This window comes from Urocampus carinirostris, chromosome 9 (genome assembly GCF_059441175.1).
Source record: "Urocampus carinirostris isolate Australia breed hairy pipefish chromosome 9, RoL_Ucar_1.0, whole genome shotgun sequence".
Classification (NCBI taxonomy): Eukaryota; Metazoa; Chordata; class Actinopteri; order Syngnathiformes; family Syngnathidae; genus Urocampus; species Urocampus carinirostris.
In genome coordinates, this window is record NC_142357.1 from 26,624,857 (window position 1) to 26,649,898 (window position 25,042).

The following is a 25,042-nucleotide window of genomic DNA, read 5'->3' on the forward strand; positions in this document are numbered from 1 at the left end:
AGTATATGACTGCAGTGCAGTTGATTTTCTGAAAGATCCAGTGAAGCTTCCAGGATGCTGAGAGTGATAACTAACAGTGAATGCAGGTGTCGTGGAACCCTGGAGGATGTCGATGAGCCCGTGCCTGTGGCTGTAACTCAGTGCCGGCGCCAGCGCAGCAAGCAGAGGGAACTCGACGGGCGCCAGACAAATGGACTTAGTCGAGGACTGCTGAGGTCAGCGATACAGAGTGACACCTGTCAGCTTTGATATGTTTTTTGCGTGCCGTTTTATCAATCACGTTAACATCAGTGTTGGGTCAAAATTCCCGGCTCAGCTATTATTTAGCTTTTTAAATATTACAGTCGTGCCTCTTTATATGAGCACCTCCGTACACGAGAATTTCGATGTGCAAGATTTTTAAGAATCTCGCTCGAGCAAATCCAAGTAGACCGCTCCCCGCCAGCATCAGCTCGCCCCCCTTCCTGGCATCAGTTAGCTGATCCCACGCACTTTATCATACCTGTATTCCTGTATTCAAATTGGATCGATGAAAGTGTAAAGTTGGCTGTTTTTGGTTGTGTATTTCTCGGACTTCCATGCTATGAAATTAACCTGTTTTTATATTTCTGAATATAAAAACAATCATCACACACACACACATAGTCACGTTTCAAAGATCAGTCTAATTCCATTATTTCTAAATACGTTTCTCAATTTTATTTCATTTTAATGTGAAGTCGCACTTTCATTTGTTTATGTGTGATATTAATAAACCACGCCTACTGACCGGATGTTGTCAGTACGGCCTGGCTGGCCTGGGCCGTGCTTGCTCCATTCGCAAGGGAGGTCAAACCTCAATAAGTGTTTTTATCTGAATAATTCTGCCAACAGAGACTTTATATCTTGAATATCTCTCACAGAAAGAGTCGTTGAAGATTTCAATCCCCTACCCGAGTAAGACGTGGTTTTGGACGGGATTGTTTCCAGTCACATTTGTCGAGGTGGACCCAAATGCAGGGAAGCTAAACAAAGGATTATATTTATTGACAAAATTCAGGAATAACAAAAAGAAACCAGTGTCAAATTATTAGGCAAAAGGTCTAAACCAGAAACAAAAACAAATCTGACATGAAAACCGAAGACAGGATGGAAGTGGCAATGACCAGTCCCAGTGTAATGTCCGAAGAGTCATTATAAAAGGTCAAGGTAATCACCGACAGGTGTGGGGAGATTGGGCACAGCATACCTGAAAACCTGTACGGTTTTGCCGTGCAAAGTACGTTTTTTATTCATTTTAAGACGAGTAAAATGTACAAGGAAATCTGTACGGAAAAACGCAAATTTGTCAATTATGGGTACCATCCGGTAAACACCGACTATCACGGAACGGCAAATCAATCAAGTCAAACGAGTTCGCCTCAGAAACCTCTATCTCGGTATCGTTTTTTTCGTTGCAAACGAAGCGAGCGGTTTGATGCCTGGGGATTTTCCATCATGCATCATTCCGAAAAAAAAAATGGTGTAAGATTTTGTATTTTGCCCGTGGAGGTTGAGAGGTATTGTCCAGTTCCAAATCCGGTTGGCTACCTCTGGGCGAAGGTGGAGTGCCAGGTCATTATCTCCCCCTTTCAGGGCTGGATGCCGGACGGATGAAAAAACATACAAAAAAAAGATGACAGATGCTGGAAGTTGCGTGTCAGGTCCTTACAGGTTCTGTGGGATAATCCATGGGGTTGGAGTTAGATGAACGAAAAAATTAAAAGAAAGAAAATAAAAAATTGTGCAGAAAATTTTTGGGTGTGTAACTTCATTTAAAGTAACATCACTCCCGTCACTCCTCCCGTACCACACATACACCCAATTACTGGAGTGACTAATCTGGGGAAAAACGGAAGATTCATGTCAAGATCAGGTTTGGGGTGGCTGCATGAGAAAAACACAGAAAAAAAGGAAAAAGATTACCATTTGAATATGTTTTTAGAGTTTAGGAAGATGTGTCACTTGGATGCTTTTGGGAGGTTAGGAATGGATCAATTATTTCTTTAATTACAGACGCTGCCCTACTTGGGAATGAGATTCCGGATGATCGTTCGTAAGTTGAATTTGTTCGTAAGTTGCTTCAGTGCTACGTTTTGTATGTTTAAGGTTTATATAAGTATGTTTAAGGCTTGTATAAGCAACTTGTATTGTTTTGTACTAAAAAATAAACACTTCAAAAAATAATATGTTCTATAAAGATCAATAAAGTTGAGTTTAACTTACTTTTGGAAGATGTGCTTTAAGAGGTCCTCCTCCATGGTAAAAAGTGGTAGAAAAAAAGTGTTCCGACCATTTTGTAAACCGCATCAAGCTTTTTTATTCCACTTTCGTTTCAAGCGAAATGGCTCGTCTCTTCTTTACACTTTACACCAACCATATTGAACGAATGCACTAGATATTAAACAATAAAAATATCAAAGTTCTTAGCGCGCTGGAGATACAGTATAGAATGTTTACACCCGAACTCGCACCACACGGCGGTAGCGGCGGAGAGAAGCACTACAGTACTGTCATGTACTCGGAAAAAGGTGACACAATACAAAATCCAATTTACAGCATTGTTCGGATATTTTTCGACATCCCGAAAAAAATGTTCGTATCCACCGTTTTACGTAAATTGAATGGTCTTAAGTAGAGGGGCGTCTGTATTTCATATCGGGAAAATGTGCTCGTTACACAAGCAAAATATGAGCACGATTCTGCAACAAAATTAAGCTTGTATGTAGAGGTACCACTGTACAACAAAAAGCACTGTGGTTCTCAAACGTAGTAAAAAGAAATGCTGCAGAAATGCCTGATAATGTTCCAGAGTAAATTCCAAGTTAGACCGTTGACCCATTCTGATAATCCACCCTAAAAACTCAACGCGATAGACTGTCAAAAACAAATCCCGTGCAAGGTCAGGGACCAGGCAACTGCGAGTAAATATTGCAGAGGAGAGTTTGACGCCAATTAGACTGCTCCTTTACCCGCCGCTGCACCCGAGCAGCAAGGCCTCATCCAGTATTCGGCTCCCACTCGTCTGTCAGTGTTGATGGTGATGACACTCGTCACAATTTTTTGTCATTCTTTTCCCTAGCTTCATTTGTGAGTTCTTCCACTTGTGCTCCCACACAGCGGACTTGGCAGAATCAGGCCAAAGGGGAAAAAAATAATGAATAAAGTCCTCATTGTACCAGGGCATTAAATTACCTTTGGATGCATCGTGTCCCCGTTACCAAGCGTTGAATGTACAATGAAAAGCCAGAGGTCAAACACAGCCTGTTCCTGATCGGATCTAGCCACGATTTATTTGAACTTTTACTGTAGCAAATAATAGATGTGTCAAACCTTCACTATCATAAAACATTTGCCCTTTACTATCTCGTGAAATATACTCTGGTGAGGTGTTTTTTTTAGTCTTTGTTCCCTTAACTCATTTTGATTCCTTGGTATGAGCAGTGGCGGTTTTAGAATAAATTGGGCAAAACCTCCATGCTATACACCCTTCCCGCATACTCTATATCCGTAAAAATGGCAAATACCAAAAAAATGCTTGATAATATATAAAAATCGTCATGAACCGGAACAGGATCAGGACCCAAATGTGTGACGTTTCTCACACAAGCTTTTTTTTACGGGAAATGGGGAGACGTGCGCGTTACGCAGCGGTCTGGCGTGGAAAGACAGGAAGCCAGAGAGCGACGAGATCGATACCAATTGTCCGACCAGATATCGGACAGATGGGGTCGATACCGGACAGGACAGGACATACAGGATTGATATTGAAACAGGATATCAAAATAAAAACAGGACAAACTAGACGGGAACAAAAACTGGAGAGAATAATAAACAGGACAAAAACAGACGGGAATGAAATCGGAAACCGATATTAAGCAGGACAAAATAAACAGAAACAATACCGGACAGGATATATCAACAGGAAACAGGACCGAGTCAGAACCCACGTCTTGCGGGGCAGAGGTTCGTTGACGGACTGACACAGGAAGAGTGAGAGCACTGAGCTTAAATAGACGGAAAGCCAATCCGTCAACAAGCCGCAGCTGACGCCACACGGGCACGGCCAATTGGGCGCTATAGCAACCATGACAAAAATACACTATATTCATAAAAATTGCAAATATTCATCATAAAAATGCTTAAATAATAAATACAAATACACTATACATAAAATTGGCAAATATTCATCCAAAATGCGTAAGTAATTAATTCAAAGTACACTACATACATTAAAACTGCAAATTTTATCAAAAAATAAGAGAACAATAATATAAAATGATAAAAGAAACTTATACTCTCATAAAGCAAATCACACAATCACACACATTTGAAAACACACTAAGGAAAATGGAGTTGTATAATGGAAAGAAAACACAAACTAAAACCTGACCTTTCCAGCGCTCCCTGATGCAAATCATTGACAAAATCATCATAAGCAATCTACTCCCCTATTTCTTGATGGCAGCAAGGCCAGTGAGGCGTTCCTGAGACATGGTCGACCTCAGGTTGGACTATCATTTTCCGTTTTGAAAAGCTCCTCTCTGCTTGAGCCAAAGTGACCGGCAGAGTGAGAAAAATGAACAGTAGGCCTGTATATTCAAAATTATGAATAAAGTGCGTTATTTGGAAGACAGGTGCCGCCAACTATTTTTGATGTATAGTATTAATAGAGAGAATCTTCCCCCTCCCCCAGTCAAAGGTGAAGTGTCCCCTATGCTGCCCCTACCCTACACTTTTCCTAATCTCAGCGTCAGCAAACCTTCGTAGAAAGCAGGGGCGTCAAAGCTGCATCGAAAGGGTGCCCATTGTACAACAGGCAAAGTCATATGTAGTTAGATAACACAAAACGGTGATTGTAATAATTTTTTTTATTTTTGGGAAGATCTCGTGCTGCCCCCAATGTGTCATGGCAAAAATGCCGCCTCGGGCGGCTGCCCGCCTCGCCTGAGCCCTAAACCGCTGCTGGGTATGAGCAAAAAACAGAAAAATCTCCAAAGTTATATTTTATTTAACTTTAAATGGTCTAACTTTTCTTAATTTGGTCTAAGAGTAGAAAAATATGAAAAACATTGGTCTTTAAAATGAGAATGGCTTAAAATACATCTTCTATAAATAAATAAGTAAATTGCACAATTTAACACAGTTTATTTCCTGTTTCAAGTATGACAACATTCATGAAGGAAATCTTGGAAATCAAAGTTTAAAAAATTCTCAAGTCTAACTTGTCGGCTAACATGTTGAACAGGACTGCGTGATGGACAGGCTTTTTTTTGGAGTGCCTTGTTGTCTATTGAAAAGCCCTGCAGCAACCTGGAAGGATATAATCCAGTTACTGCAGGCTTTCTAGATCTATCTATCTATCAATCTATCTATCTATCTATCTATCTATCTATCTATCTATCTATCTATCTATCAACCTACCTACCTACCTATATATATATATATATATATATATATATATATATATATATATATATATATATATATATATATATATATATATATATAGAGAGAGAGAGAGAGAGAGAGAGAGAGAGAGATGAATAGATATGTAAATAGAGAGAGATATATCTAGATAGATAGATGGATAGAGATAGCTATATCTAGATTGATTGAGATAGATAAAGAGAGACAGATATAGATATAGCTAGATAGATAGATCGATACTGATATATCTAGATGGATGGATGTATCTATCTATCTATCTATCTAGCTAGCTAGCTATCCATCTAGATCTATAAAGGTAGAAAGATCTAGAAAGATAAATTAGATCTAGATAGATCCTGATAGATAAATGGATGGATAGAAAGATGGATCTAGATAGACAGACAGACAGACAAACTCTAATTCATATCTTCAATCTTTGTTCAAGAAAATTTTGAATATTGGGATCAAGCGATTTCTTTTCTGAAGCGCGTCTAGAAAAATGAAAATGTCATACAGTCTGGATTCAAAACAAATCCACTCAAATTTTGAGATGGGATATTTACCTTTTTTGCCATTACCAGCAATATTAAATCAGTAAAAGCAATGCAATGTTTCATTTTATTATATGAATGAATGAATGGCCTTTATTATCATTATTCACAGTACAGTATAAAAAAAATTTGAGGGCTTTTCCTTTCACTGTATAACAAGTTGAAAAGGTAAAAATACGCAAAAGGAAAGAAATAATATATTAATAACATATTAATGTATCAATTTATATATATATATATATATATATATATATATATATAATTTTTCCACGACTCAAATATTCAGTCAAGCATCTGTTTTTCCAGGTTGTGGATGTGACATTTGACTGACAGCTGACATTTGAGCATGCCTGGTTTCATTGGTCTTGCCTAGAGAATTTTACAGAGGAGCTTGATCCGAACAGTTTTGCAGCCTTTTTTATTACATTACGCTTGGCTGTCATTCAGATTGCACTGGTTATTAACAACATCCTTTTTGGTGGAAAAAACTTTTATTTTGTTTTTGATGAGACTTTGCTTTGTTTTATTGTGTTTCACAAACTTTATTGCGGCAAGGGACGTATTTTACAAGGAAGAGACCTCACGGCATACATTTCCACTGCAAAATAAATCGGATGCTATTGGCATAAAAATTCACTCTTTTTTTTAACTATTTACTGAGTAAAATTACAAAATTAATGTACAAATTAGCAAAATGATTCAATTTGGTGTCTTGAAAATATTTTTCTAAAATTGGAAGATGAGTGAAAAGATCTTTCCGATATCAGATTAATTTCAGAATTATTTTAGCCCCCAAATAAGAAAATAAAATCTGAGATTTTAGATTTTTTTTAGATTTTTTTTTTTACTCTGAAAAACTAAGTAAATGAAAATGATATAATGCAAGTTGTACTTAATATAAAATAGATATACTGCCAATTGAGTAAGCTAATGGTTGCAGTGTCAATATGCAGATTTGGTGCAAAAAGTCTAGTTTAAAAATTGAAGAAAAAATTTAGTGAAACTGTATATAGTAATCAAATATGAAAATCTAATATTTAAATTACATTTTTTGTTTCAGTGGCATTTCATTATGATAATTTTAATGTATTTATTTCTATTTTGCAAGATATACTGTAATTCCTACAACAAATCGTAAATAAAAAAAAATGATTAAAAAATATTTTTCAATTTTTTTACAAAATTCCTTAAAACAAATTGGAGAAGAAGAAAAACAACATTTAATAATGTTTTCCTATTTTTCTAGAAACAATTTCTTAAAATAAATAATTAAATGGAAAAATATACTAAACGAGCAAAATGAGCTGCCATTTACCTTTATCTTGTTTCAAGCATTATCTTTTATCATTTTACTAGAATTTTTTGGGGGGAAAATAAGACAAATACTTAGATTTGTTTTAAATTATTTTACTGAGAATGGAAGTTACACCACAATCCGTTACGCCCCTTGTATTAGTAGTGCATTGCACCACATTCTTAGTTATGATGTTGAACTGCTCTTTTGCCTCTCTGTTTTGAGATTTTTGGGGTGGGATTTTATTCTATTCTGGTTTGGAAAAGTGTTGAAAACTCAATAGAAACTGTAAGTTAAAAAAAATTGTGAAATGAGCAAAACAATTCCTAAAATGAGCAGTATGATTTGCCAGTGATATGTTAGTTTATTCCATATAGTAAAATACTTCTCACAGTCTCCAAGCACTACTTTGTAAACAGTTCTGCCTATTTTTCTTGACTTTCTTTTTCTCTTTTACTTCTTTATTACGTGTTTATCCTGAAATGCCATGTTTAATCTCGTAAAAAAACGCTCATCAATGACAATAAAGACCATTCTAATTCTAGTTACTCAAAAATGTGGATACACTAATGCCCTTCTTGACGTCTACTAAACTAACTTCATAAGTGTTCTGCCTACCACAAACCTTTGTGTCTTTGAACATAAAAGTCTCAGATTTTCTTCAAATTGTGCGTGTGTGGGTTGTACAGTTTGGATTGTCAAGAAAGATCCTCAGCAACTTCTGCATCGTGGAGAGCATCCTGACCAGCTCCCTCACTGTTTGGTACGGCAGCATCACAGCCATGGACCGCAAACGCCTGCAGAAGGTGGTTAAGAATGCTCAGAGGATCACCAGGACTCCACTGTCCTCTCTGCAGAGCATACACTGTACCACTGCAGAGTCCACAGGAGTGCTGCTTCCACCATTAAGGACCCCACCCACCCATAACACGGTCTGTTTACACTTCTGCCCTAAGGATGGAGGTACAGGAGTGTGAAATGCAGGACAACCCGCCGAAAGAACGTATTTTACCCCTCTGCCATCAGACTCTTAAACGGCTGCTGATCGAACAATACACTACAGACACGTTCAGCACACTACTCAGGAGGTACAGCACTCTTCTTGGGATAAAGGGGTCGCAGGTTCGATTCCCGGCTTCTCCTTGTTATATGTGTCCTTGGGCAAGACACTGAATCCCCAATGCCCCCGGTTAGCTATCGGTGTGTGAGTGGGTGTAAATGGGTAAGTGTAAAGAAAATTGTAAAGCGCTTTGGGAGGTCTTCAGTGACTTGAAAAGCGCTATATAAATGCAGAGCATTTATTTATTACACTTTAGACACTTTAAAGTGGACCATACTTGGACTATTCTTGCACTAGAGTCACTTTCAACTGTGTTTTATCTTTATTTTTATCTTATTGCCTTAACTCGTCTTGAGCTAATCTTGTATTTTTATCTCTCAATATTCATTATATTATTTTATGTACACATGTATATAGTTTCTTAGATTTATTATGCTGGCAACTGTGTGGACAGCAAAGTAAGAATTTCATTGTTCAGGTGTCACGACCAGAACGGAATCAGGACCCAAATGCGTAGCGTTAACCACAAGTTTATTGATAGAAAGAGGAAGGGCAGCGCCCACAATCCGGTGCTCGCAGGACGCGGGAAGCAAGCCGCTCATGCAATCGGATCGCGATCCGCATACAGAAGTCGATCTTCCGTAGCGGGAGATGGCGGTGTCAAGTGCGGAAAAACAGGTCGATAGCCAGGACAGGAGAGCAAAAACGTGGTCGGGATCAAATACGGGTCGTAAGCCGGAACGGGAGATCAAACGTGGTAAGGATCAAAAACAGGCCGGAGCCAGACAAACGGGGAGATCAGGAATGGGCGGGTGGTAAAACGTGTGCAAAAATGGGACAGGTGGGAGTCAGGGTCAAATTGCTTGCCTTGTAACAACAGAGGTTGGCTGGCGGACTGACAACCGGAGTGTGACAGGACTGGGCTTAAAAAGGGACAAGGAACCAATCAGGTAGCCTGCAGCGGCTGGCACCAAATGAGCGGGCACAGGTGATTCTAATCGGTAATCATGACAGCAGGGAAACATGGTTCTTTACTGTGCATATGAAAATAAACACTTTGAATCTTGACATTGTTCCTAGTAAAGTGATTTTGTGAGTCCCTAAACATTACATGTGCGTCCCAGCAGAGCATTACCCCTTAACATATCCTCCCTTGCTATCCTGAGTATGAATTGTGCAAGTTGCTCAGTTGTGAGCTCGAGTTGGAAGACCAAAGGTCTTGTCATTAGTCAGACACATTTCCATTCCCTTCCCTTTGTGATTATTCAACTCTGTCATGTCACTCAGCTAAATTTGGATGAGTGTGCAGAAAAAAAAACAAGTGTGATATTTTTGGAGAGAATGCTGCAAGCGCCCCGTTTAGGAGCTCGGCTGATTTTCCACATGAAAGCGATAAGTTGAATTTTTCATCTTTGTGTTGCAGCCACCCAGCTCTGTCTTGATGTGCAAGTCCAGACACTATTCAGATTCATTTTTGTGTGAACAAGATTTGTTCTCATAATGTACTTTAATCCACCTATTCACGAAACAAGCACAATCCAGTTTGCATGATTTTACTTTATTCTTAAGAATTAGTGTCTCGTCGCCTTTTATGATAAGCTGGCTAATTCCCACATGTTTGATTTCCCCAAAGCTTTTACAGTAATTTTCTATTACAAAGACTGTAATCACCCTGTCAGAGATGGCTTGTACTGTTGAAGGCAGACATTGTGGGGAAGTGCAATGTCGCAAGATAATTGCAGCCAGCTTTTAGCTGTGCTGATTTTTTTTTTTTTGATTGAGGATTTAATGTAACTTTGCATCCAAGAAGAGGATGCTGGTTATCGACCCACTGTAAAGCCTGAGAGGCTGGCTAGGGCCCGGGGGCCGAGATCTGAGTTTATTGATCCGTACAGAAAGCGGTGTGGCAACGGGTTGCGGTCATGTGCTCGCGTGGGATACGCCTCCAAGGTGAACTCGCCCCGGCCGGGTCACACCTTAATATACAATTAGTCATATTTTTTAAGTAGTTGAGTGCCATTGACAGCAAAAGATGTCAAAGGTCTGAGTTGAATGACACAAGGGCAACGTTTTGGTACAGACGAAGAGGATGTGTCCCCACCAATATCGAGCAATTATTGTTTTTACAGTGGTACCTCTGGATACGAGCTCAATTCGTTACAGGATCTTGCTCATCTCTTAGATTGCTCGTGTAGCGAGCAAATTTTACCAAAACGGAATGAACAAAAACTAATTGATCAGTTCCCTACATCCCCAAAGCATCTAAGTCTACCCTAAATACACAAAACACAACTTTCTGATTACTAAAAATATATTCAAATTGTAAATAAACATATAATGTCACGGACCAAGGCAGAAAACTGAATTTAGAACCCAATCGTGTAACGTACTCACAATTTATTAGGGAGAGGAGGAATGCGCACACACTCGATCCGGGGATCGATGGTCGCGGGAGTGGATTGAAATCCAAACAAAAGCGTGGTAAAAATCAAACAAATCAGGCCCAAAAAAACAAAACAGGATCAAACGTAGGAAAATTCACAGACTAGGCATTTCACAGAGTTTAACAGGAGTCTTGCAGAAGTCTCACAGAAGTTTCACAAACGGTCAGACACTTAACGGCTCAAAGGAGCGCGTTTAAGTACTGCCAAGGAGCAATCAGTTAATGCGTCTCAGACGGTGTCCATGGGCGGGGCCAATTGGGCACCGTGGCAACCGCGACAGAATCCGGCGCCACCCGGCTGGGACCAACTGGGCGCCATGGCGACCGTGACATATAATTGCAGCAATGAGATAGACAAGATATAAATAAAACAAAATGTGAGTTTATCATGAGCACTTACCATGTAGGGAGTCGCCATAATGGAAATGTATGCATGCTCCACAGGAGGGACAAAGGATCTTGCTCATCTCTTAGATTGCTCGTGTGGCGAGCAAATTTTACCAAAACAAAATGAACAAAAACTAATTATTCTGTTCTCTACGTCCCCAAAGGATCTAAATTTACCCTAAAATCACAAAACACAAATTTCTGATTACTAAAAATATATAAATGATAACTAATAAATAAACATATAAATCCAGTAATGAGATAAACAAGACGATATCAATAAAATAAAATTTGAGTTTATTATGAGCACTTACCATGTAGGGAGTCGCCGTAATGGAAATGTGTGCGTGGTGCGGAGGAGTGACAGAGCGTGAGAGACTGTTGATAATAGGTACTGATATTTCATGGCGCACAAAAAAATCTCAAATTTTCTTCAAATTGTGTGACGCGCCTTATCGTGCAGTGTGCCCCGTGTGCAGTTGTAGCTGAGGACACCATGAGGCTGTGTGGGAATTGTGGGCGTCACCGGTAAAAGGTGATGTATTGGAGTGTGTATAAGGCTCGGTTTATACTGCAGAGCTTATTGCTTGTGAAGAAGAGGACATGTGACGTCAGACGCAATTCGTCCATTGTGTGTGGAAGTACTCATGGATGCTAATGCCATAGCATATCTAGCAATTTGAAAATTATTGTGCGACCGAAGGCTGAATGGAGTTGTCCCCCTGCCCAAATATTCATTAAATCTAAATCCTCACTTTCCCTCCATTGAATAATTTCCATGTTTTAGTCCGCTATGGTGTGTTAATCGCTACGCTACATGGAAAAACATAAAAACTGAGCAGCTGCAAGATAATTGAGCATTGATGAATTGATAGTTCACAACTGGAGGAAGCTGAAAAACACAATCTGAAAAACCTTTATCCGTGTGATTTTATTTGTAATCAATACTTAAATAAACCACAAACAAACTCAGTTTGGCTTTGGCTGTATTTTCAAATATGCACTCGTGTATGCTTGCTGTAAAATAGGCGCAGCAAAGGGTGCGGTGCTATGGCTCCCTATGGTGCGGTGCGCTTGGCGTATATGTTAAATACAGAAATAGAACCAACTACGGAGACTGCGCCTTTTAACGCGGTGCACCCTATGTTCGTGAAAATACGGTAAGCACTTCCCAGTTTACTTCAAATTAAAGTTTCTTTGAATGAACATGCACAAAACATTTTTACAGCACTATTTTGAATTTTCTCTCTGTTCATTTTTTCATTTATATCATCTCATCTAACTCCAGCCAATGGATTTTCCAAGGGAAACACCATGTTGAACTTGGGGTCAAGATCAAACATTTTACTGTCTCTTTTCGTGATGCAGTTTGATTAAAGGATTACAGGTATAACTGCCCTGCAACTGGCCGGGAACCAGTTCAGGGTGTCCCCTGCCCACTGCCCGAAGATAGCTGGGATGGGCTCCAGCAGCCCCGTGACCTTACTGAGGATAAGCAGTGGAGATAATTGATGAATATCTTGGCTAAGTTACCCTATGATTTGCCAAACGCCAAAACCAAACCTACGCACTTGGAATGACCTCTTAAGACATTCAGCAATGACACTGTTCTTGACCAAGTAAAAGGGAAAACGCCCTCGAAGCAGATTAGGTTTTGAAACTCGCCAAATGGTTTTGGAAGAGGATACTTTTTGATTAGTGGCACATCTGCGCCTTCAGTGGAGACGTACTACACTTAATCCAGCTCTTAATACCGTCGCTATCATGTCGCCTTTAGGAAATAAAAAAGATCACTTGGCGATAAAACCCATTGTTTTCACGCCGAAATGAGCCCTCGACATTATCTGCAGGAGTTCACTAAGAGTACGTATCAATAGGATGACAAACACATGTAAGTAACCTTTGTGAGAACTGTGAGAACTAATTGGGCAAAATTAAAACTTTTTTGCACCGCTTATCCTCAGTAGGGTCGCGGGGCTGCTGGAGCCCGTCTCAGCTCTCCTCGGGCTGTGGACACCCTGAACTGGTTGCCAGCCAGTCGCAGGGTACACATAGACAGACAACTCGCTCGGTTATTCACTCTTTGAGACAATTTGTTTCGGCCAATTAACCTGAAATGCATGTAAACCAGAGTGCTCGGAGGAAACCCACTCAAGCACGAGGAGAACATGCAAACTCCACAGATGAAGGTTTGATCCCATGACCTCAGAACTGTGCTGCGGACGCACTAACCACTGCGTCATAAAGATATCATCAGCTGCTATAGACATGTATTTATTTATTTATTTATATTTTATTATAGGTTTGATCATATTTCTGTGTGATTGTTTCTATTTTATATACATTTTTGAAGTTATTCATTTATTGTTTTGACATGACAACACTAGGATGGAGAAATCTGATTGTACCAAAAAACTAAAACCACCCATGCATTTTGATATGACAAACTTTATGGTGGAGTTCCAAATGGGACTTTATTTGTGCAGATCTTAATATCATTGATTTATACCAAGTTTTTGAGTATTTCAGGTCTCAATTAAATCAATCCCTGCCTGCACATGCCAAGTTGTAATGTCACAACTTCGCAAGTAGGATTTCATCAAGAGGGAATTTATTTTTGAATTTACAGAGGATGGTGGTACCCCTTTAGATTTTGTCATGTAAACACCAGTAAGTGTTAAAGGGAGATTGTGTATTATTTAACCTTTATTCAGTAGGTTTCGGATCAGGGGATGTTGAAATAATGGTCTGTGCAGCCCGTTGAGACTGTACAAATAAATATGACTTGACTATTTTAGGTTTAGGCTACAAGTTATTAACAATTTGTATTAGTTAATTGATGATCATTTTTTGTGGGAAAAAAAACATCCAATGGGGTGAAAGAAATTTTGGTCCGAATCAGAAAAACACTTGTCCCGACCAGAACGGAATGAGGACGTTTACCACCAGTTTCATTGAAAGAAAGGGGAAGGGTTGCGCCCACGATCCGATGTTTGCTGGATGTGGGAAGCAAGTCGCTCTCGCACTCGGACTGTGATCCGAATACGGAAGAGGATTTTCCGTAGCGAGCGATGGCGATGTCAGGGACGGAAAAACTGGTCGGTAGCCAGGACAGGGAGAGCTTAAACATGGTCAGGGTCGAAACGAGTCGTAAGCCAGGATGGGAGAGTAGACGTGGTCAGGATCAAAAATGGGTCGTAAGCCGGGACAGGGGAGCAGACGTGGTCGGGATTATACCAGGTCTTAGCCGGAGACAAACAGGAGCAAAAAACGGGACAGGCGGGAGTCAGGGTCAAAAAAGGCTTGCCTTGTATCAACAGAGGTTCGCAGACGGACTGACAACAGGAGAGTGACAGGACTGGGTTTAAATAGGGACAGAGAGCCAATCAGAGCCCGCAGTGGTTGGCGCCAAATGAGCGGGCACCGGTAATTCACATCAGTAATCATGACACTTGTGGGCGCAACTAATCGAATCTTTTTACTTTGGATTATAGTAAGATTCATATTTAATCGTCTTTTTAGGAGGAAGGATGGATATCTTTAAATGTAATTTCACATTTATGGAATGAAAAAGTTCATTCAGATAGGTCTACAGAAATAACCATAAAGGAATCGAATCATACCCTTGTGAACATAGACATACCATAATGAATCAAATCAGAATTGATTTGAAAAGTACATTTACTTTACAATCTAGAAATATACTTTTTTTTGGGTTGACATTCAAGAAATTAAGCTAAGTTGTTAAAAAAATATTCATTTTCCACAACTAACACATGAATCCATGCCAAGAATAAAATGGAAGTTCCTAGATTTTTGCATTGTGTCTGGTGCTCAGACGACCTGTGGTCATGCTGTTTTAATAATAAGGAGACAAATTGCACAAAAATGAGAAAAAAACTTGCACGTTGAATACAACAAACAATGGCAATGGAGGCAATTGTGAATGGGTGAGGAAGAGTTTGCAGGTGCTATGGGAACACAGTGCTGTGGCGCCTAATACTGCAGTGAGGCACTTCAACACACTCCGCAAACGTCAATATGTTTGTTTTTGTTATTTTCTGTTAAATTACTCAAATTTTTCTGCATTCACGATGACAAAGAGAAAAGCGCCGGCGGTCAACTCACCTTGCAGTTAGAAAGGGGCCAAATCAAATCCCAGTTTGTTGATTAATCATTTTTCATCTGAGTTCATATCACGTAATGACTTGTAATCATTCATTGCTGTCGCCCATTTCGTCCGTCTCAAGTGTGGATGAAAATAATTAAAATTATATAACAGTGGCCTCAGAGGTTATTTGCTTTGGAATCAACAGTTAATCATACTCCTTTTATAAGTGTTTGGTCATAAACTTCACTCTAAAAAGTTGGGTCAAAGATATCCAAATCATGGTCAACCCAACTACTTGGGTTATATTGACTTAAAATTTGTTTTATTTTGCAAACGAACCCCCAAAATGTTATTCTTTTGTACAAAATATTAACTCAGTTTTTCTGTTTAAAAAAACAAAAAAACTCAGAAAACAATTTGTTTTGATTTTAATAACAAAAATTGTGTAACTTTGTTTACAATGAAAACACAAAATGTAGTCTCACTTGTTTTGTGTTAAACACCCCCAAATACATGGATTGTTTTTGAAATTAGTTTAAAAAAGAGTGTTGTAAAAAAAAAAAGACTACCCTACCACCCCAAAAAAATTGGGTCAAAAATAAGCAAATATGGGTCCCAAAGGGACCAATCTAATATTTGTGTTTTTTTGACTTAATATTTCATATATTTTTTGCACAACAGGGTGTGTTTTAGCCACACAAAATTGGATAGTTTTGTAAAAAATCCAAAGTCATTGAGTATTATGATACGAAACAACCTCTTCTAAAAACTGTAATACTGGTTAGAACAACCCCACAAAAAAAATCCATCAATAGGAGTGTAAGTCTGTTCATGCCTAAACTTAGTCTTGTGTTGTGTTTGAGTTAAACTATCAAATCACATAATTTGTTCATAACCGCCCAAAAAAGCTGGGTAAAATATAAGAGAATTTGGGACAAGCGTGTACCAAACCACTGCCTAGGTAAATTCAACTTTAATTTGAGTTTTCTTTTGCACTAACAACCTCCATTACGTTTCATTTATTTTGAGTCCCCCAAAATTTTCTATTTTGTTTAAAACAATGTTATCATCTTTTGAGCCTCTCTAAATTGTGTTTCAGGATTAATTGAGTTAGTACAGTACAAAATAATCCCCTAAAACAGTGTTTTTTTTGTACAACAGTAAAACTCAGTTTACAATGAAAACAAAAACCTCAGTCTTTCTCATTTTGTTTCAAACCACCTAACAAACCAAAACAAATTGGGTAATTTGGTTTTAGGGCCTCAAAATTAAGCTGTCTGAACATAAATTCAAAATAAATGTAGTTTTATGATCAAAACAACCCCAATGGTGTTAATCTTCAAAACTAATCCGCTCAAAGACATTGTATTAAATATCTAGCTAAGAAAGATGTCACTTAGATTTACAATGACGACACAAAACTGGGTTTTATTTGTTTTGGTTACAAACCATTCCAAAATCATATAATTTTTTGTAGCAATGTAAAAAAATGGCTGGAAGTGTACAAAACAACTCACCCCAAAAACCAAGATATTAAGATGTTTTTCTAAAAACCTCCTAAAAAATTACATCATTTTGTGCAAAACCCACTAAATGTCAGGACCTGGAAAGAAACAGGACCCACTTACATAACTTTTACCCCAAGTTTTATTGAAGGAACGAAGATGGGCTGCGCCCACGATCCGGTGTTCGCTCTCGGACTCGGCTTGTGATCCGAACACGGATGTCGATCTTTCGTGGCGAGCAATGGCGCTGTCGGGGACGGAAAAAAACAGGCCGGTAGCCGGGACAGGAGAGCAAAAAGGTGGTCGGGTTTGGAAACATGTCGTAAGCCAGAATGGGAGATCCGACGTGGTTGGGATCAAAAACGGGTCATAAGTCGGGACGGAAGAGCAAATGTAGCCGGGATAAAAACGGGTCGTAGCCGGAGATAAACGGGGGCAAAAACGGGACAGGCGAGAGTCAGGGTCAAAAAAGGCTTGCCATGTATCACGGAGAATGGCAGACGGACTGACACCAGGGGATTGACAGGACCCGGTTCAAATACTGACAGGGAGCCAATCAGAACCCGCGGCAGTTGGCGCCAAATGAGCCGGCACAGGTGATTCACATTGGTAATCATGACTCTAAAAGTTTTAAATAAAGGGATCCTATTAATGTAACATGTTCTTGTTCCATTGGCAGATGATTTCACTCATTTTAAAAGTGTTTTTTTAAATGAAATAAGAAAAATAATACATAAAATGAGAAAAATGATCACCATCCACCCAGAGGATTTTGATCATGGCCTTTTTCCATTTTGTTTAGAAAATGTATTTGATTTTTCCTCCCAGCGATTTAGAATTTGGTATCAGTATTATGTCACACACAGGCCACTGCCCGTTAATGCCAAGATCCAGCTTATCTCTGAAGAGCGGGATGACGCTTTACACCGAAAAACCACATCGGCCAGGTGATGAAGCTGCTGTACCCGAGTCATTTCAGGAGGCTGGTCCTGCTCCTGGTAACCATGATAATCAGTACTTCAGTAGCCAGCCTTTATTTGCCCAAGGCACACCACAGGAAATGGTTCCCTCTACAACCTATGTAAGGAATCTGTGAACCCTAAAATATTAAATTGTTTAGTTAAATTTGTATGTCCAATTAAAGTAATCATTTCTCCATCTGTTTTCATCAAGATGTTCATCTAAATGAACAGAAGGGTTGTGGCAGTACAATGGTTTTTTTCTGGAAATGTGCATATTGCCACATCGCTGCCTAATGCAGGCCTTTCAGCTCTTTTCACCGTCACCGAGGACACTGTCTGTCCCAGGAGACGGACTCCGCTTCATCTATCATCACGCAGGCTGTTTTAAGGCTACACAGCATGTGCTGTGATCCCAGGGCCACGCTCTCCATGGATGCCACGAGGAAAAAAGCAACTTTGCTAAAAATAGTTTTCAGACAGTGATGCCTACTTTCCAAGTCTGAGGCCACTTCATTACACGCTGCTAAATTAATATGTTGATGTTAATACCATATTAAGATTTTTATCAGCAGGCAGTTGGAGTAACAAAATACATGTAACAGCGTTACATAAAGAGGATCTCATCTCATCTCATCTCATTAGCCGTACCGCTTATCCTCAGTAGGGTCGCGGGGGGCCGGAGCCCATCCCAGCAATCATCGGGCAGTGGGCAGGGGACACCCTGAACTGGTTGCCAGCCAATCGCAGGGCACACAGGGACAGACAACTCATTCGCTCATTCACACCTAGGGACAATTTGGACCGGCCAATTCACCTGAAATGCATGTCTTTGGAATGTGGGAGGAAACCGGAGTGCCCGGAGGAAACCCACGCAAGCACGGGGAGAACATACAAACTCCGCACAGAAAGTCTGGAGCTGGATTTGAACCCACGACAGGTTCCCATGACATGAACTGTGCCGCACAAGCGCTAACCACTGTGCCGCCGTGCTGCCCATAAAGAGGATCACAGGAAATGTAATTCCGTTACAGTCACAGAAAAAAAAAGACGTAATCAAATTACTTTTTTGTTTTTGAAAGGATTCATTTGCATTAGAATTTTATTTGGTTCCCTGTGTTGACTGGTCTGAGACAGGAGTGTGTGATGTTGCCATGGCTGTTTAATGTGTACATGCATGGTGTGGTGAGAGAGGTGAATGCAAGAGTATTTGGCAGAGGTGTAGAGATGATGGATAACAGCGGAACGGTGTGGCAGGTAAGTCACTTGTTGTTTGCAGATGACACAGTACTTGCGGCTGATTGCGAGGAGATACTGAGAAGGTTGGTAATGAAGTTTAGAAGAGTGTGTGATAGGCGTTAGTTATGAATGAATGTTGGGTAGAGTAAGGTGATGAAGTGTTTACGGAATGGAGTGGGCATGGCGTTGGAAATAAGGTTGAATGGACAGGTGCTGGAAGAAGTTGAAAGCTTAAGGTCCTTGGGTTTTGATGTGTCTGCAGTTGGTGGAATGGAGTGTGAGGTATTGCACAGAGTATATCAAGGAAGCAAGGTTCGGGTGATGAGTATGGATGTTAAGAGAGGACTGAATGAGAGTGTGATTGTGCCGACTGTGTTGTATGGTGCAGGGACTCGGAGCCTGAATGCAGATTTGAGAAGGAAATCTAATGTTTTAGAGATGAAGTGTTTGAGGAGTATGTTAGGAGTGACAAGATTCGATAGATTGAGAAATTAAATTGTGGGAGACAGAACTGGAGTAGTAGCGGAACCGAGCAAGCGTGTGGATGAGAAAGTACTTGGTTGCTTTGGACACATGGAGAGGATGGATGAGGAGTGAATGTTGAAGAGGATCTACAGAGCAGAAGTAAATGGAAGGACACCAAGAGGAACGCCGCTATTGACGTGGATGGATGGTGTTATGAGTGCACTGCAGGAAAGAGGTCTAAATATAGTGGAAGCTAGAGCTCTTGTTGGTGATAGGAATGAGTGGAGAGGTGTTGTGAAAGGATTGTGGGATATATGGACGTGTTCTAAGGGATGGGCAGGGCACCTGTATGATACAGCAGGGGTAAACCAGTGAAAACTGTCAAGCCAAGTTGTTGAACAGAAGAGTGTGTTGTGTATTTAAAGTGCAACTGACGAAATGGCCACTTTCTTGTGTCTGTTTCATCTGGAGGGACAAAAGCATGACCAACTCAGGTGCCGAGGTGCTTAACTTGTTTGGGTGTTTGGGTAATTGGGTTGGCCATGGTCAATTTCTTTGTATTTTTTGTTACTTTTTTCCTTTTCTCTTTTCTTTGTTTTTGTGTTTTGTTTGTATTATTGTCGGTCACCCCTCTCGAGGGATATGACGAGATTAGATAGATAGATAGAAATCGATATAATTTTATTTAGAAGAATTTTTATGTCGCACACTACAGGGGGCCGTATCAACGTCTGGTGTGCGTTAGTTTTAACTCTTTTTATTCTCTACCTCGTTCGCAATAGCTTTGTTACCTTCGCCTCTCTCTCTCTGACATCTCAACCATTCCATACCCACACAGCATGGCGTTCACTTTCAGGACCAGTGTTCCCTCCAAGCTGCGGGCTCAAAATTACTAATTAAGAAGCGACTTAGGTCAAAGTTACAGTGCATGAAGGTAAAAATAGACGGGTTCCCCTGATGTTTTGTCCTAAATGCGGTATTTTGAAGTCGAGTCGAAGTAGAACGAAGAAGAGTCAAATTTGTAGAGTTTGTCGAGAACCGGCTTAACTAACAGAAAAGTATCATGTATTTAAAGTGCAACTGACGAAATAACAGCGACAAAGAAGTATGGACGAATGAAATAGCATGACATGAAATGATGAATGCAATTTAATGCCTGGGAGCATGTGCCCCCTTCTACAATATACTTTCAAGCGTCCATTAATTTACTTCATGCACTCATTCACATGTGTCTTCCGTTTACATATGCATAATGTACTCATGGAATGATTGTGTCCATCATAATTTCAATTACCGAGACAGAGAGAGATGACAAGAAGTCCCAGAGTGCGTTGGAAATCTAGAAAGTGAACACTTCATGTATTTAATGGGTTCCGCCATGTGGACGTTTTATTTTTGCTCAATACACGATACTATGTGGTTAAAATGTGAGAACTTTTTTGCTGGAGTACAAGCAACTATCTGATCTTGGTTTCCTCTATTTCTTTTCAGGGTTACAGAATTGATTTCTCTTAAAATAAATTTAGTGATTTAATCTATGTTTATATTGTCTTTTATTCGCATACTGTATTCGGTATTTTAGGATTTCTGAAAGTAATCAGAAGTAATCAAGGTACATTCCTGCAATGTTATGGTATTCGAATAACGTTACTGACTAAAGATTTCAACGGGTGATTAGTGACACGGTTGCCCATGGCGCCCAATTGGCCCCGCCCGTTTGGCACCAGCTGTGGCTCGTTGACTGATTGGCTTCCCTATTATTTAAGCTCAGTGCTCTCACTCACCCTTTGTCAGTCCGTCAACCAACCTCTGCACCCGCAAGACGTGGGTTTTGACTCTGTCCAGTTTCCTGCTTGTGTTTCCTGTTCTGTAGCATCATATCCTGTTTACTATCAATCTCCAGTTTCGTTCCCGGCTATTTTTGTTCTGTTTGATATTAATCTCCTGTGTCTGGTAGCGTTCCCCTCTAGTTTTTCCTGTTTAATTTCGATCTCCAGTGTCTGGTATCGTTTACGTCTATCTCTGTTTTCGGACTCCAGGTCTCCAGTGCCTGTTATCAATCCGGTAAGTCCGGTCCTGTCCGGTATCGACCCCATCCGTCCGATATCTGCCCGTGCAATTGGTATCGATCTCGTCGGCCTCTGGCTTCCTGTCATTCCAAGCCAGACTGGTGCCTTACGTCTTCCGTCCAACGATCGCCAAATCACTAGCGTTTGGGTTAACATGCACGACTGCCCCATTTCCAGTAAAATAAAGCTTGTGTGAGAAACGTCAGGCATCTGGGTCCTCCTCCTGTTCCGGTTCTTGACAATTAGTGACTATATTGGATTAAATGTTTGGTTTTGTTTGGACATTTCTTTGTTTTGTAAACCATTGTTTGTTTATTACTTTTGACCTCCTTTTGTTAGTAAATGCAATCCCTCTTTTTGAGCACCCTTGCCCCCAGTTCCTGCTTCTCCCACATGGTTCTATCACCCCGAACCATAACAAAACAATTTGATTAAACACATCAGCCTTCCCACAAATAAATTGTTACAGCCGTTGTGTGCTCGCTCGTTCATGCCCAGAATATATTCAGTAATAAACCCTTTCTTAGGAATCGCTCATCAGCTTTCAGCCTCCATTTTGAAAACCTGCCTTCTCGTTTTTTGAAACCAACGAGGGAGGATAAACCCATTCCCCAGCACCATTCAACAGTTATTCTTTTATTGACTTTTATTCACGCTGACAATCCAACTTGCGTTACATACACAGCATCGCCATCAACCCGACGCGTGATGACGTGAGACAAAATGTTTCACAATACGCCGTTCTCTGTGATATTGCATAATTGCCATAAGAGTGAAATTACATGCAGTGCTGTCGTCAAAACCGACTAAGTTTGTGAGAAACGTGGAGTACCGTCGGAACAGTATGCCAACACGCCACCCTAGGAAGAAGAAGCGCCCCCTTGTGGCGTGGTGCCGGACTACGCACTGTTACACCATGAATTCAAAGCACCATTAGAAGAGTGAAATAGGGGACGTCGATAATGTGGTCTCATGACACGGTGTTGCCCCTTAAGTCGCTTTGTTAACTCTGACGTGACTAGAAGTTAGCGAGTAACTCGATGCTAGCACGAGGGTATCGCACACGGAGCTACACGTTACAAATCGATGACTAACACTGCTTCGGATTTATTGTGTGCGACCGGGCATGATTTGCCTAAAAATAGTTCTCACTTTCAATCGGTAACCTCACGGGAGGTAGACAGATGCATTCAGATGTCTACAGGGACGGATCTTTTTCAGAACTTGTGTACGCGTGTATGGAGGACCGATCCTGTCATATGTAGAAATAAATGTATAAGTAAATACAGGAATACATACAAATATATGCTTTATTAATACATATAAATATATGCCTTATTAATAAATGATCACACATCTTAATCAGGTCATAACTAAATTATGCAATAAATGCATATTTTCATTTATTTAAGCATTTTGTCATTTATTTACTTCAGTATTTATTTCATCATGTATTTTTCTTGTATTTTGTCATGTATTTTGTTGTGTATTTTGTCACACTAAAATGAGGAGGGGGCCCAGCTGCTTAAGCTAGACAAGATACCTGACAAAATATATGATAAAATACACAACAAAATACACAGCAAACGACACAACAACATAAATGGCATAATATTTAAATAAAATGTCACGTTCCTGCACTCTGATTTCTGTTTCTCTCTCTCTGTCTCTCTCTGTCTCTCTCGGTCTCTCTCTGTCCTTCTCTCTCCCCTTTCTCGCTTGGCCTTTCCTTATTTGGTCACTCAGTTCCGGGTTCTATTGACCTCCCCAGAGCTCCAGTCACTTGTCTTTATTTCCCTATGATTTTCTTCCAATTGTGATTTTTCCTCTTACCCTATTCAGTACTCTGTCCCCTTGGTTCCTTGCTAGTATGTTGTCTTCTTTGTCGCGGTCCAAGCGCCCATATCAAAGTGCTCTTCTCTATTCAGTGTACCGAAATCCTGACTTCTGACTCCTGACTTCCAAGATTATCAGTACTGTCTGATGCACTATTGGATATTCGGTTTCACTGCTTGGACTTACTGAATCAAAGAACGTTTTGTTAGTTTTTCGGATGACGTTTATTTGCCTCTGGTGTTCTGGATACTGTAGCCTTACTGCCTGCCTTTTTATTACATAAATGACAAAATGCATCAATATATGAATAAATTGCAATAATGTATTTAAGTATTATGTGATTTATTTGAGTGTTCATTTGTTTTGAAGGCATATATTTATTCATGGATTGGTCCACCATACGCATGGTGAAGATGCACAACAATGTGGAACAGTTCTAAGCCCGAATGTGCACGATTTCTGTATTCCATTATTTTTGGGAGTCATTTTTTTAAATAAGTGTGCCGTTTTGGTTGCTCAGTATAACCTGGACGTGTCACCTGTTCCCCTCAGAGGCGGTATTTTCTCAAAAGCTCCGATTGCCACATGTACTTCCGCTCGGGAAAACGATCAGGAATCCGAATGCGGCGGAAGTCCTGGATGCATTTCTCTAGCTCCTGCTCGGGCGTCATCTTCTCCTTGTTAGCTTTCCTCTTAGCGGCCTCTCGCTCGCGGACCCCGAAGGTCCTACCCCGCAGCATGTCCGTCTTGCGTCTTGCTTCTGCCTGTTGCATCATGTGGGTAGGGGCTTTGTGCGCGGGCCGGTCAAGGGACTGGATGTTGGGGCGTCGGGTGACGGGCCCCCGGATGACGGTCCCTTGCGGGGAGCTGGCTTCCGATTGGGTCTCGGAGCAGGAAGTAGAGAGCTCGTTGAAAGATGTTCCGCTTTCTCCCTCCCGCTCGCTTTTGTGACTTTTGCAGCAGCAGTCGCAATGCGAGGACGACCACCGTGACGGACCACCTATGTGACACAAACACAAATATGCAAATATGAAGGAACAGAATACTTTCAAAATGACGAATTCCATTACCACTCCGAAACAGGTGACTATAGTGAACTGATTGTATAATGCTCATTTCTGATTAGAGGTAGGCGATTGTGGCTTTTCGTTCGTGTTTTTCGCCAAGTGTCTCGCATTTGCTAAAATTATGTCCGGCTAGCTCACTGTTAGAATCGGGACTGCCAAGGGCTTTCCTGTTTTGTTAGCTCTCGGTTGGCACTTGTTGACTGCCCATCGTGTGTTGTTTGGCTTGGCGTGTGTTGTTTAGCCTGCCGTTAGTGTCGGTTTTGCTGTAACCCTTGGTCTAATCCCGGCCAGCTTTGCTTTTAACACTTTAGGCGTTGCTGCTTTTCGTTGATGGCTCTCGGTTAGCCTGGCTGATCACCGCATGTTTACTGATTGGCTATCCTGGCATTAGCACCGGTTCTTTCGTGTTCGAAGGTTTTTCAATACCGTCGGGTGTTGCGTTTGTTCCATGTTAGCCAGGCTGCTCACTGCATGTTTTTTGCGCGATCCTGCAACACAACACCTAGGCATTCGCCACAAAAACTAATCAATGCTAGTGTGCTGGGGTTCCTCGGACAACGTTACAGCTCAGGATAACAAAGACAAGACATGCTGTCCTCAAAATGCAC

The 25,042-nt window shown here is 40.5% G+C and overlaps 1 protein-coding gene across 1 annotated transcript in view; it reads right to left on the reverse strand.

Moving 5' to 3' along the window:
• Positions 1–22,147: 22,147 nt before the first annotated feature.
• The window catches only part of kctd16a (potassium channel tetramerization domain containing 16a), a 32,831-nt gene continuing 29,936 nt past the window's right edge, over positions 22,148–25,042 (reverse strand). Inside the window, exon 2 of the mRNA XM_088343377.1 lies at positions 22,148–24,367. Coding sequence (XP_088199503.1) covers positions 23,916–24,367 — 452 coding nt within the window. The 3' untranslated portion in view covers positions 22,148–23,915. The remainder of the gene's footprint in view (positions 24,368–25,042) is intronic.